General features: G+C 37.4%; 1 protein-coding gene across 1 annotated transcript in view; it reads left to right on the plus strand.

The window, feature by feature from the left end:
* GSTCD (glutathione S-transferase C-terminal domain containing) overlaps positions 1-17,724 on the plus strand; it is a 225,811-nt gene extending 208,087 nt beyond the window's left edge. Inside the window, exons 9-12 of the mRNA XM_044681635.1 lie at positions 2,736-2,831; positions 5,748-5,806; positions 11,288-11,357; positions 17,117-17,724. Of these exons, the coding sequence (XP_044537570.1) occupies positions 2,736-2,831; positions 5,748-5,806; positions 11,288-11,357; positions 17,117-17,253 (362 nt within the window). The 3' untranslated portion in view covers positions 17,254-17,724. The remainder of the gene's footprint in view (positions 1-2,735; positions 2,832-5,747; positions 5,807-11,287; positions 11,358-17,116) is intronic.
* Positions 17,725-18,678: the final 954 nt, after the last annotated feature.

Genomic DNA, 18,678 nt, shown 5'->3' on the forward strand with positions numbered 1-18,678 from the left:
AGAAAGAAAACTACAGACCAATCTCCCTAATGAACATAGATGCAAAAATCCTAAATAGAATACTAGCAAAGAGACTCCAGCAGGTGATCAAGAGGATCGTCCACCATGATCAGGTGGGATTTATACCAGGAATGCAAGGATGGTTCAACATTAGGAAAACCATCCACATAATTGACCATATCAACAAACTAACAAACAAAAATCACATGATTATCTCAATAGATGCTGAAAAAGCCTTTGATAAAATACAGCACCCATTCCTATTGAAAACACTGGACTGTATAGGAATAGAAGGTCCTTTCCTAAAAACAATAAACAGTATATACCTAAAACCATCAACAAGCATCATATGCAATGGGTATAAATTAGAAGCCTTTCCAATAAGATCAGGAGTGAAACAAGGATGCCCATTATCTCCTCTATTATTTAACATTGTACTAGAAACACTAGCAGTAGCAATTAGAGAAGAAAAAGAAATTGAGGGTATTAAAATAGGCAATGAGGAGACTAAGCTATCACTCTTTGCAGATGATATGATGGTCTACTTAAAAAATCCTAGAGAATCAACTAAGAAGCTTGTAGAAATAATCAACAACTTTAGCAAAGTTGCAGGATACAAAATAAATGCACACAAATCATCAGCATTTCTATATATTTCCAATACATCACAGCAGCAAGAGGTAGAAAGAGAAACACCATTTAAAATCACCCTAGACAATATAAAATACTTAGGAATCTATCTACCAAAACAAACACAGGAATTATATGAAAACAACTACAAAACACTTTCCAAACGATTAAAACTAGATCTAAACAATTGGAAAAACATTGATTACTCATGGGTAGGACAAGCTAACATAATAAAAATGACCATTCTACCCAAATTAATTTACCTATTTAGTGCCATACCTATCAAACTACCAAAAATCTTTTTCACTGAATTAGGAAAAACTAGTACAAAGTTCATTTGGAATAACAAAAGATCAAGAATATCAAGGGAAATAATGAAAAAAAATGTGAAGGAAGGGGGCCTAGCAGTACCAGATATTAAACTATACTATAAAGCAGCAGTCATCAAAACGGTATAGTACTGGCTAAGAGACAGAAGGGAGGATCAGTGGAATAGACTTGGGGTAAGTGACATCAGCAAGACAGTATATGATAAACCCAAAGAGCCCAATTTTTGGGACAAAAATCCACTATTTGACAAAAACTTTTGGGAAATTTGGAAAATAATATGGGAGAGATTAGGTTTAGATCAACATCTCACACCCTAAACCAAGTATAATTTCAGAATGGGTGAATGACTGTAATATAAAGAGGGAAACTAAATAAGTTAAGTGAACACAGAATAGTATACTTGTCAGATCTCTGGGAAAGGAAAGATTTTAAAACCAAGCAAGAGTTAGAGAAAATTATAAAATGTAAAATAAATTATTTTGATTATATAAAACTAAAAAGCTTTTGTACAAACCAAAACAATGTAGCCAAGATCAGAAGGGAAGCAACAAACTGGGAAAAAATCTTTATAACAAAAAACTCTGACAAGGGTCTAATTACTCAAATATATAAGGAGTTAAATCAATTGTATAAAAACTCAAGCCATTCCCCAATTGATAAATGGGCAAGAGACATGAATAGGCAATTTTCAGGTAAAGAAATCAAAAGTATCAATAAGCACATGAGAAAGTGTTCAAAATCTCTAATAATTAGAGAAATGTAAATCAAAACAACTCTGAGGTATCACCTCACACCTAGCAGATTGGCTAAAATGAAAGAAGGGGAGAGTAATGAATGTTGGAGGGGATGTGGCAAAATTGGGACATTAATGCATTGCTGGTGGGCAATTTGGATCTATGCTCAAAGGGCTATAAAAAAATGCCCTTTGATCCAGCCATATCATTGTTGGGTTTGTACCCCAAAGAGATCATAGATAAACAGACTTGCACAAAAATATTTATAGCTGCGCTTTTTGTGATGGCAAAAAACTGGAAAAGGAGGGTATGTCCTTCAATTGGGGAATGGCTGTGGTATATGCGGGTGATGGAATACTATTGTGCCAAAAGGAATAATAAACTGGAGGAATTCCATGTGAATTGGAGAGACCTCCAGGAACTGATGCAGAGCGAAAGGAGCAGAGCCAGAAAAACACTGTACACAGAGACTGATATACTATGGTAAAATCGAATGCAATGGACTTCTGTACTAGCAGCAATGCAATGACCCAGGACAATTCTGAGGGATTTATGGAAAAGAACGCTACCCACATTCAGATGAAGAACAGCAGGAGAGGAAACACAGAAGAAAATCAACTGCTTGAATACATGGGATGATGAGGATATGATTGGGGATGTATACTCGAAACTACCACACCAATGCAACTATCAACAATTTGGAAATGGGTCTTGATTAATGACACATGTTAAAACCAGTGGAAATGCATATTGGCCAGGGGATTGGGGAGTTTGGGTGGTGAAGGGGAAAGTAAGAGCATAAATCTTGTAACCATGTTAACTTGTCTAAAATATAAATATTAATAAATGTTTAAAATTTAAAAAAAAAAGAATTAACAGAAATCTTCAATATTAAGAGCCAGTCTCAATAAATGAGTAGTTAAAGAATAAGAACAGTATTTTTTTTAATATAAACTATCAAAATCACCTAATAACGTTTAAAATGACTCCTCAGGAAAGTGAAAATTAAAACAATTCTGTGTATCCCCTCTTCCCTTGTAGGGTACCAGCGGCCCTATCAGATGGGAAAGTTATGTCTTGAAATCCTGAAAGCCTTCGCCTACTGGTGGAACTCTGGCCTTGGCATTCTGGGAACCAGTATGGTTCTGTGACTGCCAAATTGGGCATACTCTTGGTCTAGAGATTCCACTGCTTGGATTATACCCCATAGAGGTTGCTTACAGCAAGAAAAAACTCTTATGTACAAAAACATTTATTGCAGTAAAGTCAAATGCATGCCCAGGGATTGGGGGTATTGTGAAACAAATCAGGGAGTATAATGCCCAAGAATGTAGTGTCTCTAAGTGATATAGATAGAGCCCTGACCCTGGAATCAGGAGGGCGGGTGACCCTGGGCAAGTTATTGAACTCAGTTTCTTCATCTGTAAAATGGAAAGAATAATAGCACCTATCTCAGCATTATTTAGGATCAAGAGAGACAATGTATGTACTTTGTAAACCTTAAAATAGTAGGTAGTAGTAGCAGCAGCAGCAACAGCAACAGCAATAATAGTAGTGTTCCTGCTACTACTACAACTTCTACTGCTCATGCTATTGCAGCTACTCCTACTCTCTTGTCAGGACTTTGAAGAACTCAGACTAACATGGAAAGATCCATCTGAAGTGCTGTAGGGTGTGGAAGCTGAGTCGAGACAACAAGGTGTGAAATGGCAGAGTCCCCTTAGAGATGTAATGAATCCCTGGTTAAACCCAGCAGTCAGCGTTAGCTCTGTTACGCCAGCATTTGGGGTAATTATAATAACAGCTAACCTTTCCCTAGCACTCCTGGCATGCCTGGTCCTATGCCAAGGTCTTCACAAATAGTGTTCTCCTGTGATGGTCACAGCAACCTCAGAGATGGGAGCTATGACTATCCCATTACAAATGAAGAAGACATGGCAGTTAGAAGGTACAGGACTTGCCTAGATCACACAGCCAGTAAGCCAGGTGCACTCTGACCCCAAATCCAAGTTTACAATCTGAAGAGATTAAATCAATGTGATATGTAATAAGAAAAAAATGCTTAAAGTTCTTACTAAATAAAAAACACTCAGCAAGATTATCCTCAGTAAGGATATGTAGGGTTAGTTCTCCAAGTCCCAGTCCGTGGGGATGCATTGAAGTCCATTAACAATAACCATCCCTGAAGTAATTAAAAAAACTCATCAAGAATAAACAAAGAATAAAAAATAAAGCTATGAAATGACAATGCACAGGCATTACATATTTATATGTGTCATGTTTATCTATACCCATTAATAAATTTTTTCAAAGACTTCAAGAATTACTCCTTTTATTTTTTTCAACCAGCTTATGACAGAGCAAAGGTATACCAATATTTCAGCCTTAGTCTTCCCTGCATAATAAGTAAGTTGCATTCCCCATCCACATAGGGATGGGAAATCTTTTATATTAAACCTCAGATTTTTTTCCCTTCCTAAACCTAATCAGAAGCATGGATGACTTCCAGCTTTCACATTTCTGCATCTATGAGAGACACTGAAAAATGATTTAGTGGGTCCTTAGGTTAAGGCTTAAGTGACCTTTCCAGATACCTGGGAAAATGCCAGGACATGCTCATGACTCACCCTCAAATCCAAAAAGCTATTTTAAGTCCTCTGATCCAAAACTGAGAAGAGAGGAAATCTCCCCATCCTACCTCCTCTCTACCACCCCCACCACATACACACACAGAGAACTAGCCAGGGAATCTAGAGAATCTCAGGTTCAAACCCTACCCCTGACACTGACAAGTTACTGATGTGACCCTGGGGAAAACATGTCAGTTTGCTAATAGTTAGCCAGAAGAATACAGTAATATGAGTCTGATTTACAGGTTTGTTGAAAAGAGAATGTTTTTTTTTCTTTTTTAAGCCTTATCTTCTCTCTTAGTATCAATTCTAAAAGAGAAGAGCAGGGAGGGTTAGCCTTAAGAAACTTCCCCAGGGTCACCCAGCTAGGAAGTGTCTGAGGTCAAACTTGAACTCAGGTCTTCCTGAATGTAAGCCCAGGGCTCCATCTACTGAGCCATATGTCTGCCTTGTTGCATACTAATAGTAACCAGAACCAGGATTCAAACCCAAGCCCTCTGACTGCCAGTCCAACACATTTTTTTCACCAAACCTTATTTAATCTATATAAATGAGCAAGTCATAAAATGATTTTTTCCCTTCATCTCTCATGTTCGATTGATAGTCACATATCACAAGAGGTAGGAAGAGAATTAAAGGCAAAATAGTAAAATCATATTTTGATAATATAACCATTAACCATCTCATTTTCTCTTAAATACTGTGCATAATTATTTTTAAATGTATATTTAAAGCTCTCAGGATATTTATACCTTGTGAACACATATATGCACAATTATCTGTGTTCTCTAGCTATCAGTCTTTTCTCATCTTTTGTAAATTAAAGGAACTCAGCAGAGATTGCATCTTACTTCCTCAGAAATTGTCACTAAAATTCCTCCTTCTATTCCCTTAAAGTATTTTCACAAAAGTTAGTTTCCATTATGAACCCAAAAAGAGACTCATCATTTTCAGGAGACTCATGCTAAAGACCACATCACCTTGGAAAATGCATAAATAAATACTATTGCAGACTTGGACAGATAGGGAAAAGCCCTCAATTTCACACCAAAAGTACAAAGTTAGTTAACAGGAGAATTAATGCTTATAGGTATTATGTGGGCCTGAATTACTGTCCTTGAGCTATGACTTCGTAGGCTGGTGCATAGTAAAAATTTATAACTGTTTATTTTAATGATTGTAGCTCTTTAAAAAATGTAAACACTTATGAAAGAAATGAAACAAAGAAACTCACAAAAGAACATTAAAATGAATTAGATGCTTACTGTGCTGAACCTTAGCCCTGTTAGAGAAGATGATTCTAACCCATAGATTTTCTCATGTTAAATATAATTGTCAAACCATTTAGATAAAGCAGTTATTTCTTGGGAATTGAGTTGTCTAAGACAATTTCTTAATTAGCATTTTCTGTTATTATTTAAAGTGATGACTGATTACTTTTTCTGTTTCAGTGAACCTTTCAAGGGAGTTTTATCCTATAAGGTAATAAATAACTCACTAGTGTTTCATATTTTCTTTGTACAACTTCTTTATGGTTTCCCCTATCACATTTGTAATGGGGTGAATAATTTCTGTTTAGGTTTTAATTATGAGTGAATAGTTCAGTGTTTCAATGTTTTTGAAGATATTTTTGAAATATAAAATGTTGGATTTTTTGTTACATAACAAAGATTAAAATTTCAACCAACAAATGGATTAATGTGACACTGACACATGGGGCTGTTTTAGACATTAAATTGCTGTTCCTTATGCATTCCTTCTTCTGTCTTCTTGTCTTTCCCACATTCTTCCTGAAATGCACAGCCTCCTCACTTCCACTTCTTAAAAATCTATGTTTCCTTCAAAGTTCAGCTCAGATGACTTCTAGAGGAGTCCTCATCTGCTCTCCATAGCTGCTAGCACTGCCTCCCCCACCATTGGTGGGGGGAGACTTTTTATTTATTATACTTTTATATTCATTTATATATGTACAGGTTGTTCCCCCCCCAAAAGAATGCAAATTTTTCAAGGACAATGACTATCCCTTTTGTCTATGTATCTCCAGCACAATCCTTGGCACATAATAGTCACTTAAATAGATGCTTATTGATTGAAAGATAGATCATAAGTCTACTTTGCCAACATCACTTTTCATTAATCTCTTTAGTGATGTAATTTATTTCTTATTTTATTTGTTTTTGAATTTGTCATATACTTAAATGTTTTGTTAAATATCTCCCAATTACATTTCAATCTGGTTTAAGCCCTACTATGAAGTGTTGTGGACAGCAGGTGAGCCCTGTTTGGCACCTTGAGTCTAGATGACTTCTAAAATCCCTCCCAGTTTCAGATGACTTATGTTATGGTCAGATAAGGTGCATATACATTTGAAATTGATGGTCTTATTTGAAACTTTTAATATTTGTTGTTTTATTAACACTTTTTGATTTGAATTCAACATTAGATCCTGAATCTATCCTATGATATATTGACTACCCCCTTACATCTTTGTGTCTTTAAGAACCTCGTTGGGGACAGCTAAGTGGTTCAGTGGAGTTAAAGCCAGGCCTAGAGCAAGGAGGACCAGGGTTCAAATCTGTCCTCAGACACTTCCTAGTTGCGTGATCCTGCACAAGTCACTTGACCCTCATTGCCTAACCCTTACTATTCTTCTGCCTTGGAATCAATACTCAGTATGATTCTAATGTGGAAAGTAAGGGTTTAATAAAAATGTTTTGAAAGTATATTCTTAAAACCAAAAGCAGATAAATTTCAGAAGTTTTCCCAGTATGGTCAAGGGTAAAATAAAGATGCCTTCTTTGTGTAATCTACAAATTTGGTGAGCATAGCTTCTGTGCTTTTATACAAGTCTTGATTTTTTAAAAGTTGAATAGCATAAGTCCAAGCTCAGATTCTTGAAGTACTTTCCCAGAGACTTCCTTCTAGGTTTCTATCAATTGCCCACAAGTCTCCATTTAACAAGCTTCAAATTTATCTTTAAAAAAAATCATCTAACTCACAATTGCCTGAATTTTCTATAGGAGACTGATGACAGTTATTTCCAAATTTTTGTGAAATTGAAACAAATTACATTATATAGCATTTTGCTAACCCTTCTCTCTGGTAACCCTGTTAAAAGAAATGAGATTAGCATGATATGACTATTCTCTTTGTAATCCTTGCTCCCTTTTTTATAGATGTTCTCTAAGCCTTCCTTCGATAATGCATTCCAGATATTGACCAGGAATGAAAGCCAGACTCACTAGCCAATAGCTTGAAGATCTCTTCCCTGTTTTGAAAATCATGACAACTGCTCTTCCCTAGTCCTGAAGCATCTATCCCATTCTCTGTAGACTTTCAGGAATCATTAAAACATTTGGCAATCATGCAGGCAAGAAGAGAGGATGGATGAATCGATGGATGGACACACAGATGGACAGAGACAGGCAGGCAGACATAGATAAATAGAAAGATAGAAAGATAGATAGATAGATAGATAGATAGATAGATAGATAGATAGATAGATAGATAGATAGATAGATAGATAGATAGATAGATGGATACATGGATAGATAGATGAGAGAGAGAGACAGAGATAGAGAATATTTTCTCTGCTTATATCCTGAAATGTTAGGGTCTTATAACTTGAATTCATTAAGAATAGCTAAGTGCTCTTTAACTTTCTCCTCACTTAATTTTAGTCTTACCTTGCTATTAGTCATTTCTGTTTTGTTCCTCTATTTCCAAAAATTCTCTGCTCTTACAGAGAAAAAAAGCACTGAATAGTTTTGGCTTCTCTCTCCAGCCATTAATCAGCTTGCATTCCTCCCTGAGCATGTAGCCCTTCTCTTTGATAGTTCTATTTTCTCCACTTACCTTTAAAAAAAAACAAACCTTTCAGACCCAACTGCCTTGACTTTAGTTCCATATAATCATATTTCTAGTACACCTTTATTTTTTAAACACTTGAAAATCAGGAGAAATATCTTTTTTAGAATTAGGTGTATATTCCCAAGTAATCACTGATAATTATCTTAGTTTCCTTGTTAGGAGACCCTGTACTCAAGGAACAAAGGGCCTCAGAAGCCAAGTAATAAGTATTGACTCATTTTCTGTTCTACTGGAAGATGGGAAACCTTTGTTCCCTTAGAAAATGTCATTGTCCTACCTAAAACAGTTGTTAAATGGAATCCATTTCATAGGTCCCTCCTCTCTCTCTGCTAACCCTGGCACACATAGATGTGAGTGCTGGGCAAGGTGATTATGTCTTCACTGCCTCTGAAGGCCTCTACTCCTTTCAACAACAAAAAGCCCTTAAAATTATGTCTCTGAAAGGAAACGCTGGTTTTTTTCACAATAGAAAAAAATTTCCAACTTTCTATTAGGTTCTTTTTTCTGTAAGGAATAGAAATACTTATATAAATTTGGAGGGGACAAGAAATGAGAGTTAATTATATATCTTCACTAAATTGGTGGGTGGGTGGAAGGAAGGGACAAAGCAACAGAGAAGATAGCAGTGATTAAGCTGTCACATAAAGATTCCTGAGGATTGGAATAGCTAATTCTACAAGAGGATCCACAGTTCTCCTTTTACCCACTGTCACTGGGTAAAATCCCTGGGTACCATTTGCATGGCACTTTGTTACTCTTCTGTGGTCTAATGGAAGGAGCTAACTTGGAGGCAAAAGGCCGAGGTTGGTGGGTTCCCTTAAGACACTTAGGAGGCATGTGATAATGGGCAAGTCATTCAGACTCTCCGAGTCTCAGTCTCTTTAATTACAAAATGAAGATAATGATAGCTACCTACCTTACTGTGCAGATAAAATTAGATAATGTATGTAAAAGTGCTTTGTACTGCAAGTGATACAAAATGTAAGCTATTATCATTACTGGCATTCAGGGAAAACATTTTCTTCGGGGGGGGGGGGGATATCATCGTATCCTAGAATATTGTCACCACTAAGATCAGTTCCTGATTGCTCAGTTTTTATCTGAAGTTCAGATTTTGGCCATTTGCTATGGGTCAGAAAAATGGGCTAGGAGATAATTTCTTATTAACTATGGAAAATCAGACTTTTAGGAGAAGACATGATTGAGCACTCATCTCAGTGTAAAGTGGAATTATAGGGGGGCTACAACAGAACCCCAAGAAAGAGGTTCAGTTGAAGACTGTTGGAACCAAGAGGATAAAAGGGGGAAACCCCTTAAGCAAGGAGAGTTGGTTCTGGGAGCTGTGAAGGAGAAGAAGGTGAAAGTCTGCAGCTCCTGAGTCAAGCCTGCTCTAACCCCTTGCTGTCCCTGGACAACAGTCCTTGCAGCCATATTTGATTCCTGCCAAGTCTGATTTTACACCACAGATTCAACTGAGAGATTTCAGAGACTCTTATGAGAGCCTGTCTTTCTACAACTGATTACCCTCTTCTTTCCACTATAAGTATCCCCCTAGTGACTTCTAATCTACTTTAAGATAGTTAGGAATAAGGGTTTTAGTGGGAAGGGTGAGAGAAACTCAGTGTGGGCTTTGGCCTGGCTGTGCCATGGACTCACAGGTTTCAACAAAGAAACAAGCCATTCCTATTCACCCTCTTTCCTCAACCCCATGAACTTTCTCTTTGATCAATACTGTTATTAAAAGACAAATTACAAAAGTCAGATAGTGTTTCTAGTCTGTTCAGCAAAGTTATCAAGGAGAAAACAAGCCTGCTGCCCACCTGTGGGTGATCCACCATTTTCTAAATGATTTACAGTTGAAGGAGAGGGGTATTGGTGTGGAGGAGGTTTATCCCACTATCTCTGGCTAACAATTTTCACAGAGAAATAAGAAAGACCTCAATTAACAGAGAAACTCTTCCTCCTTCAAGTACAGGGTGGCAGAAGTGAATCAAGTCACTCCATCTAGGGAAGCCATCATTAAATAACCCCCTAAGTCATTAGAGAGTTCCTGTGTTGACTTGAGAGGGATTCCACTTTGACCTTCCTCTCTCTCACCCATCCCCCAACTGAAGGAGCCTCTTTCTTGGGGTTCCACTGTAGCCCCCTATAATTCCACTTTACATCAGTAATCATAATTTAAAAGGAAAAAGAAAACATTTTACTTTCTTTAAAAAAAATATAAAAACTAGAGTAGCTAGGTGACTCAGTGGGAAGAGAGCTAGGCCTGAAGACCTGAAGGACCTGGGTTCAGGTGTCCTCAGACATATTTTAGCTGTGTGACCCTGGATGAGTCACTTAACCTTGTCCTTACTACTCTTCTTACCTGGAAGCAATACTTAGTATAGATTCTAAGATGGACATTAGATGGTTTTAATAATTATATATTGGAATGAGGTAATACATATAAAAGACAGTACAAACCATAGATGCCTATATAGTTATCATTTCCATATATTTATATTATATATTTATCAGCTATTATTATCTTTTCCTTTTTTCAGTATAATTTTTTTTTCAGGTAGTTCAGTTCTGGAGATAGAAGGTCCTAGGTTCAAATTTGTCCCCAGACACTTCCTAGCTGTATATAAACATATATGTATGTTTGTGTGTGTTTGTGTGTGTATATATATATATATATAACATATATATGTATTCACAAACACACACACACACACATAGTTTTGTTGAGTTAAATAGCAAGGGGGTGGGAGAATTTTGTCATTATTTATTTAGGGACTGGACCTGTGATTTCACTGGTTTTAGGAAACTCCAGAGTGAGGACAGCCCCTCTCACACTGCAGGTCAGCACCTTCTCTACAACTTAAATTCCAAAAGATGCCTGGAGGCCCTGAGAAGTTAAGAGACTTGTCCAGGATCAAAAAACCAGGATGTGTCCAAAGAGATGGAAATTGAACCCTGTTCTTTCTGCTCTCAAGTTCAGTTTTATCTACCATCCCTTACTGCCTCTCATTATTAAGTAGTAATCAGAAAACTTCTTTGAAACAACAGCCTGAAATAAAGCCTTATTCTATTGCTCATTTTTCCTTTTAGGAACACATGATTCTTTGTAGATTTGCAGATCAGACTGCTGTACAGCTGCCTGTAGAACGAAGACTCATAGGTATGTATTTTCACAGACAAGTTTTTGTGAAATTCAAGCACAGTTTTCTCAGGGACCCATGGGGTCAAATGGGTCCAATAGAACATCTAAGTTCATTTTTTCCAATAGCACTTCTCTGAGAATTAAGAATGTATTATACCAACTATATCATATTATGTGCCTTTTTGGAAAGGGGAGAGGGGTGGGAGGGAAGAGAAGAAAAGAATGAGACATAGATTTGGGGACATAGCTAATGCAAGCATTTATTTCTTTTGGATAAGCATATTTATTATAATTTATTATGTATTCATAATAAATTTTTAAAAAGAATGTATTGTAGCTATAATTTGTCTTCCAACTATTATAAACTTTTGTTAAGTTTTATGCTTTTTTAAAAAATCTTGAATTGGATGATGAAACATTTCGATCGGTTTTTATCTATTCAGTAACATGGTATATAATAATCTCTTTGCCACCTCTGTGACAAGGATCTAAGATCCAGTCAAGAACGCTAAAAAAAAGAGAGTATTGGGGAAGCAACTCAAAGAGAATATTGGGGGAGTGATGGGGAAGTCTCTATATAGCCAGACTCATAAATGTATTTTTTTAAGTCCTTACATTCTCTTAGAGTTGATACTAAGTATTGCTTCCAAGGCAGTAAAGCAATAAGGGTGGGGCTATTTGGGGCCAAGTGACTTGCCCAGGATCACATAGCTAAGAAGTATCTGGGGTCAGATTTGAACCTAGGACTTCCTGTCTCTAGGACTGAACTACATGATTTTTTTTAATTTGGAGTGATAAGAAGAGAAAAAAGATGGCATTTACATAGGCATCTATGGTTTGTACTGTCCTTTCTATGTATTATTTAATTCCAGTGAAAAATAATAAATTCTGCAAGTGCTCAGGAGAAATACTTTCAAATGAAAGGAAAGGAAATTTAAATAACTCAGAGCTATTCTACATCTCCCAGAAACTACAGAAGGAAATGCAATAATGCGTTCAAAGAGCAGAGGAGTTCAGGATGGGACATAACCTACAAAATCTAAACCTAATCAATGAAAGAAAATGGACTTTGAATGAAAGAGGCATTTAAGTTATTCTCACAAAAGAAACTAGAGGTCATTTGCTTTGTAAAACACTGCAAATAAGAAAAGCATAAGAAAGGTAAACAAATACAGCAACTAAGGAAGACACAAGTAAGTGACTAAATAAATTACCCTATAGGAAAAAAAAAGGAAAAGACTAGACAGCAAGACATCTATAGGATTCAAAATAGCAACAACAAAATTACAACAGAAGGACCATTAAGAGTTTTCTTTTTTAAAGTACACAAGAGGAGAGCAACTGGGTGGCTCGTTGGATAGAGAGCCAGGCCTAGAGGCAGAAGATCCTAGGTTCAAATCTGGCCTTGGACATTTCCTAGCTGTGTGACTCTGGGCAAGTCTCTTAACTCTCTTTGCCTATGCAGTGAGCATTCCAATGGAAGGGGTAGATGGCATCTGTTTGAAACTTTGGTGCAGGAAGGATGAGGGGGATGAAAATAAGGAATTAGGCAGTGGAAGGGCTGGAGAATTGGACTTGGATGAAGACCTACAAGAGTTCTGAATCACAAGGATGTGAGATTCTGACCAGAGGTGAGGATGATCACCCCAGAGGAGGCTAGAGATCGGACTGGAGACAAGGACAGCACCAGATGAAAGGCACAGAATCATTTGGGGGGCCCCGTCTCATTACTCTTCTTCCCTCTAAAGCTGAAGATTAGGTGGGAAACTGTAGCAGGAAAGGAAAACTGTTCTCCATAGACGTTCCTTCTTCCTCTTCCTTCAAGGGGCAGGTATAAGAGGAGAACCAGGTCTGGGGTCCAGGGGAAGGTTGCTCCTCCTTGCACTGGATGGAAGATGTTCTGGACCCTCTGGGACCAACTGGAAGTTGCTTTGCCAGCCTCTAGCCTCTAGTTCCTCAGGGAACAGACAACACAAGACAGAGTAGGAAATGGAAACCTTCCTTCAGGAGACATTCAAAGCAGGAGATGGATGGACTGTGGCAATAGACTGCTGGTTGGTCTCTGCCACAAGTCAAATTGTTCCTTCCCAAAACCCAGCTCTGACTCCATCACCCCATCCTGCTCCCTCTACTTAATAAACTCCAGTGACCCCCTCTTACCTCCAGAATCAACTCTAGCATTTCTGGCTTGCAAAGCCCTTCATGGCTCCCCAGCCCCAGCTCTGGCCCTCATTTTCCAGTCTTCATGAACTTCACTCACCTCCAGGCCCAATGGCATCCTCACTGTTCTTCAAGCAAGATACTCGTCTCCCCAACTGTTTTCAGTGGCTGTCCTCCAATCCTGGATGCCGCCCTCCCATTTCTGCCTCCTGGCTTGCTTCCTTCCATTCCCAGCTGACATCTCCTTTCTGCAGGAAGACTTTCCCTGTACCCTCTGTGCTAGTGCCTGCCTTGTGTGATCATTTCCAATTTATCCTGTGTATTCGAACCTTTATCCTTACTTGTTTACCCATTAAGAGCAAGGACTGTCTTCTGCCTTTCTTTTATCCCCTGGACACACAGTAAGCACTTAATAAATGATAATTGATTGACATACCCACCCCACTCTTTTACATAGGTGGGAGAACCCCAGAGGGGTGGTGCATTGTCTATATTTTCAGACTTTGAGGATGTATTGATTAGTTTTGGCTGATTTTTTTCTTTTTTTCCTTTAAAATATTATTTGTTGGTAGGATGGCTCTCTGTGAGGAAATTGAAAAAAGATACTAGGAGAAATGTTGGTGATGTAAAAAAAATCAAAAGATGTCAATAATTTATTTTTTAAAAAACAAAGATATTTTGAGAGAGAAAATGACAGATGTTCAGCTGTTGATGAGATGAATAGAAATGGGATTTGACCTTTTACATGATATTTCTGTCACAATTAAACTTGTTTTTTTTTGTTTTTTTTGCTAAGTTCTGGTTTTGTTTTTTAACTGTACAAAATGTACAGTTTTTGTGTGCTGAATCCCAAAATGTGAATTTCTGTGGACAGAAGCTAATTGTCAAATTCAGTTTACCCTTGATTTTCTCTTCCATTATTTTTGTGGTTAGGCCTTTCCACTCTGCTGAAGATGTTTGCTCCATCTGTCTCCACCTTTGGAATTGTTTAAATAGTTAATGTGGGTTGATTTCTTTTTTCAAAAATTCATGTAGTGGTAAGACCAAATCTAGCTTCATGTTGTATTTTCCTTGTGCCCCTGACCCTCAACAGTTGGTCAGTTGTCTTTGCTTTACTTTAACTGCCTTTTCACACCATGTCTTCATTTCTGAAACAAAATTAAGGAATTTTTAGTGGGCAAAAGTGTTCATATTCCACTTTTTTGAGTTTTCAGAGGTTTTATAAAATGCTTCTTAATCAGTAAAAACCACTATAGCCGAAATAATATATTTCAGTACCACCCACACACATACACCCCCACAATGGAGAAAGTTAAGTGTAGCCAGTAACATTTTTCCAAGAAGATAGTATATAATTTGAACTTAAACCAGTTGAAGGTTTAAAAAAAAACTGCCCCTTTTTAAAACTCCCAAACCATTTGTTGTGCTTTCTTTTTTTTCTATAAGCCACTTCTGAAAACAGGTTTGGGTATATCCAAAGAAAGGAATTTGACTGTTCCACTTGCCAGTCTGGTTTCTGGGCTTTGGGCTGAAAGTTGAGTACAGCTATCTTGGAGGGGTGTGGCGACTTTTCTGCCAACTTACAATAAATCTTCTTAAAGTTGGATTTTTTTCAAAGAAAAATATGTTATATGAAACATCAAAGATCCACCTGAAATAGTTTTTTAGGTTCCAAGCTGGAAGGGCTCCCAGAGGTGATAGGTAAAAGCTAGTAACCAAGGCCCAGGGAAGCTATGTCTTGCCCATGGTGATAAATGACAGAGCTAAGAAGAAACCCATGACCTCTGGCACTAATCCTACTGTCTGTTTGAAAATTATTACTAGGCCAGAATTGTGAATTTTCCTCAAACATAGACCTTTACAGTTTTTTCTTTATTATCTTTTAGAACTAGGACGCAAGACGACAAGCATTTATTTTGTGCTTATCATATGCCAGGCACTGGATAAATGCTGAGTATATGAATGTGAACAAAAAGAAAAATAATCCTTGCCCTCAAAGAGTCTCCATTCTCCTGGTAGAAATCAGCTTATAAAAGGGAAGTGAATAGAGTGGGGAAGGGCATGGTAGAAAAATTAAGAGTCAGAAACCCAGCCAATGAGGGAATTTAAAATGACTGACCTGGGCCTGTTCCCAAAATGGAGGTCTCTAAAAGGAACTTAATAATGATAGAAGGAAGCTCCCCTGATGGCAAGATGTTCTAGAGTAAGAAAGATCCTAGACAATGAGGGAAGTTCCTGAGCCCATAAAGGAAGTCACAATGGCTTTTTAATCTCTGTCTCTTCTTTTTATATGGAATTTATTGGTTTGTTTCCTCTGTATTTTATTTTACTTTTTTTACTATGTTAATGGTGTTGTGGTGGATAGAGCTCTGGACTTGGAATCATGAAGACTTGAGTTCAGATCTTGCCTCGAACACATGCTAATCATGTGACCCTGGGCAAATCACCGCCTCAGTTTCCTAATCTGTAAAATAAGAAGGTTGCACACACACACACACACACACACACACACACACACACACACACACACACACAATGGAAAGCCTTATTTGAAGTGATGCAAAGTGAAGTGAGCAGAATCAGGAGAACTCTTTCACAGTAAGAGCAATAAAGTACAATGATCAACTGGGAATGGCTCAACTATTATCAGCAATGCAAGCAATCCAAGACCGCCCCAGGGACTCATGATGAATAAGGCTATCCACTCCCCTAAAAGGAACTGATGGAGTCTGAATGCAGATTGAAGCCTGCCATTCTTCACTATTTCCTTCATGCATTTTTCTCTTACCTAAGCAAGATGTGCCGCCTTTCACATGATGAACATGGAAATATATATTGTATGATAACACATGTACAACCCATAACATATTACCTGATGTCTTGGGGAGGGGTGGAAGGGAGAGAACATAGATAGCAAAATATCAGAAAACAATTATTAAATGGTATCTACAAGAAATCTGGAAAAAATCTAAAACATAAAACATGCATTATCCAAAAATAAGGTAAATAAAAGGGTTGGACTCAATGACTTTATGGCTTTCTAAAAAAAAACAAAACTCTTTCAGTTCTAAGTTTATCAACAAAAATCTTTAATCTGTACACTAGAACATCTTTTGGGATATCTTAATTGTTTTGAACATTTTTTGGATATATTTTTTAAACTTATCTTATAGATAGAAGCAGAATTAGAATTTCACAGTGTTACAGATTCAGTATCTTTTATTGCTAAAGGAAATTCTAAGTAATATATCTTTATTTAAAAGAATGACCAAAGACTATACTTAAAGGAAAATGATGAAGCTAACTTTCTCGGTGCCTTTAAAATATATACGTATGTGTGTGTAGCTCTGTTTTTGTTTTTTTTTAAAAAGTTGTCATTAAAGATAAAGCTTTCAGAAACTATGACCTGTGACATCTCCCTCTACATTTAACAGCAAAGTAACCTGGCAAAAGAACATTTTGGAGAAATAAATAGCATTTACCTCCTCTGTTATCCTCCCAATCCAGGATTTGGGGACTACTATCAAATTCTATCAGTTTTCTGTCCTTTATGTACGTCTAGAATTATCATGCCTTGGAAGAAGGTTTTCTCATGACATTTTTCTGTTGTGTTTCAGGCAAACAGTGTATGTGCCTTGTGGATCTGGATCGGGCCTGGGCTGCAGAAGAGCGTGGCTATTCTGTCCAATTGATATCTATGGAGCCTGAAAGTTGTTCTCCAAAAAATAACATGATAGTAGGGGTCCCTGTTTAATCCTTAGGATGTTATTCCCATTTGAATTTTTAGTTATCCTAGGAAGCTCCTGTTCGATCTAGGAATCCCCCAGAAACATCTCAAACCCCATTGTCTTTGGCAAAGGAAGCACTGACAGAAACCTGCAAAGCCAGGCTGCCCACAGAGCATCACAAGTCCTGCTTATGGCATGCAATTAGGCAGCTGCTGGTTCTCAAGGTGAAAACCCCCAGCAGCACCAGCCACGTGCCCAGGAATGTTCATTTAGCTATCTTTCAGAGAAAAACAATCCTTTGACTAGAAGGATTATTTCCTTTTCAGCACAGAAGTTTTCCTCCCGGCCTTGCTCATTTGGCATTGCCACCCAGAACTCTTTGCACCTTTTTTAGTAGAGCCTTCCTAAACTCTACATGGAAAGTAAAGCTGAGCCTTTAAGAAAAACTAATTTTTTTTAACAGTTGTACTTCCATTATAAAAAATGTTTGCTTTACATTTTGAATTCGTGGAGTGGTTATTTAGACCTTTCTTATATATCTACCAGATCATAAAGAAAATAGTAGACAAAATATCTCTATCCCCTCCCTTCCTCCCTCTTTCCCTCCCTTCCTTCTACCCCCTCTCTCTAGCGCCCGCTCTCTCTCTCTCTCTCTCTCTCTCTCTCTCTCTCTCTCTCTCTCTCTCTCTCTCTCTCTCTTTCTCCCCCCCTCTCTTTTTAACCAAATTAATGAGTTCACTGGTTTAGTAAACTTCGTAAGGAACATCCCTCTGCCTATGCAGATGGGCACCTATTCTGCATTTACAATGCTCAGGAGCTGCTTCCTGCACTAAGGCTCAGTGACTTGCCCAGAGTTTCATAGTCTCTAATGTGTTGGAGGTAAGCTTTGAACTTGGGACTTTCTGATTCTTGATCTCATTCTTTCTCCAGTCTGCCACACTGCCTCTTTCTTGCCTGCTTTAAAAATACTTTTATGTAATTTTACTCAGATTATTTCACTGAGACAATTTCTTCATTTAAAGGTTTTTGGAAAGAGCAATCTACATGAATGAGTGAATAAATTTTCCAGTGGAGACTTGAAATTAATTAAAGCTTAATTGTAAGATACCAGTCAAGACCCAGATTCACTACTTTAGACAAGAAAGATTTGTGAAGAAAGGAATTATTTAGTTGTAGTACCATCATAATTAACATTTCCTTTATTATCATCTTGCTCAAATATTAATTGCCATTTATTTTTACCTGGGTATATGTGTGTATAACTTAGGAAGATAGTTTTTTTTGTACATTTAGAACATTGTTCTAATTTTCAGCATTCCCATTTTTTTCCATTAACCAAAGCTTAAAGGGCAGAGAACATAGCCCCCACCTCCCTCCTATCATGCTACCAAAGTCTCCAGATCCTAGCTTATACTTATGTGACTTCCACTTTAGATAAGAGTAATTTCATT

This window comes from Gracilinanus agilis, chromosome 6 (assembly GCF_016433145.1).
Source record: "Gracilinanus agilis isolate LMUSP501 chromosome 6, AgileGrace, whole genome shotgun sequence".
NCBI lineage: Eukaryota > Metazoa > Chordata > Mammalia > Didelphimorphia > Didelphidae > Gracilinanus > Gracilinanus agilis.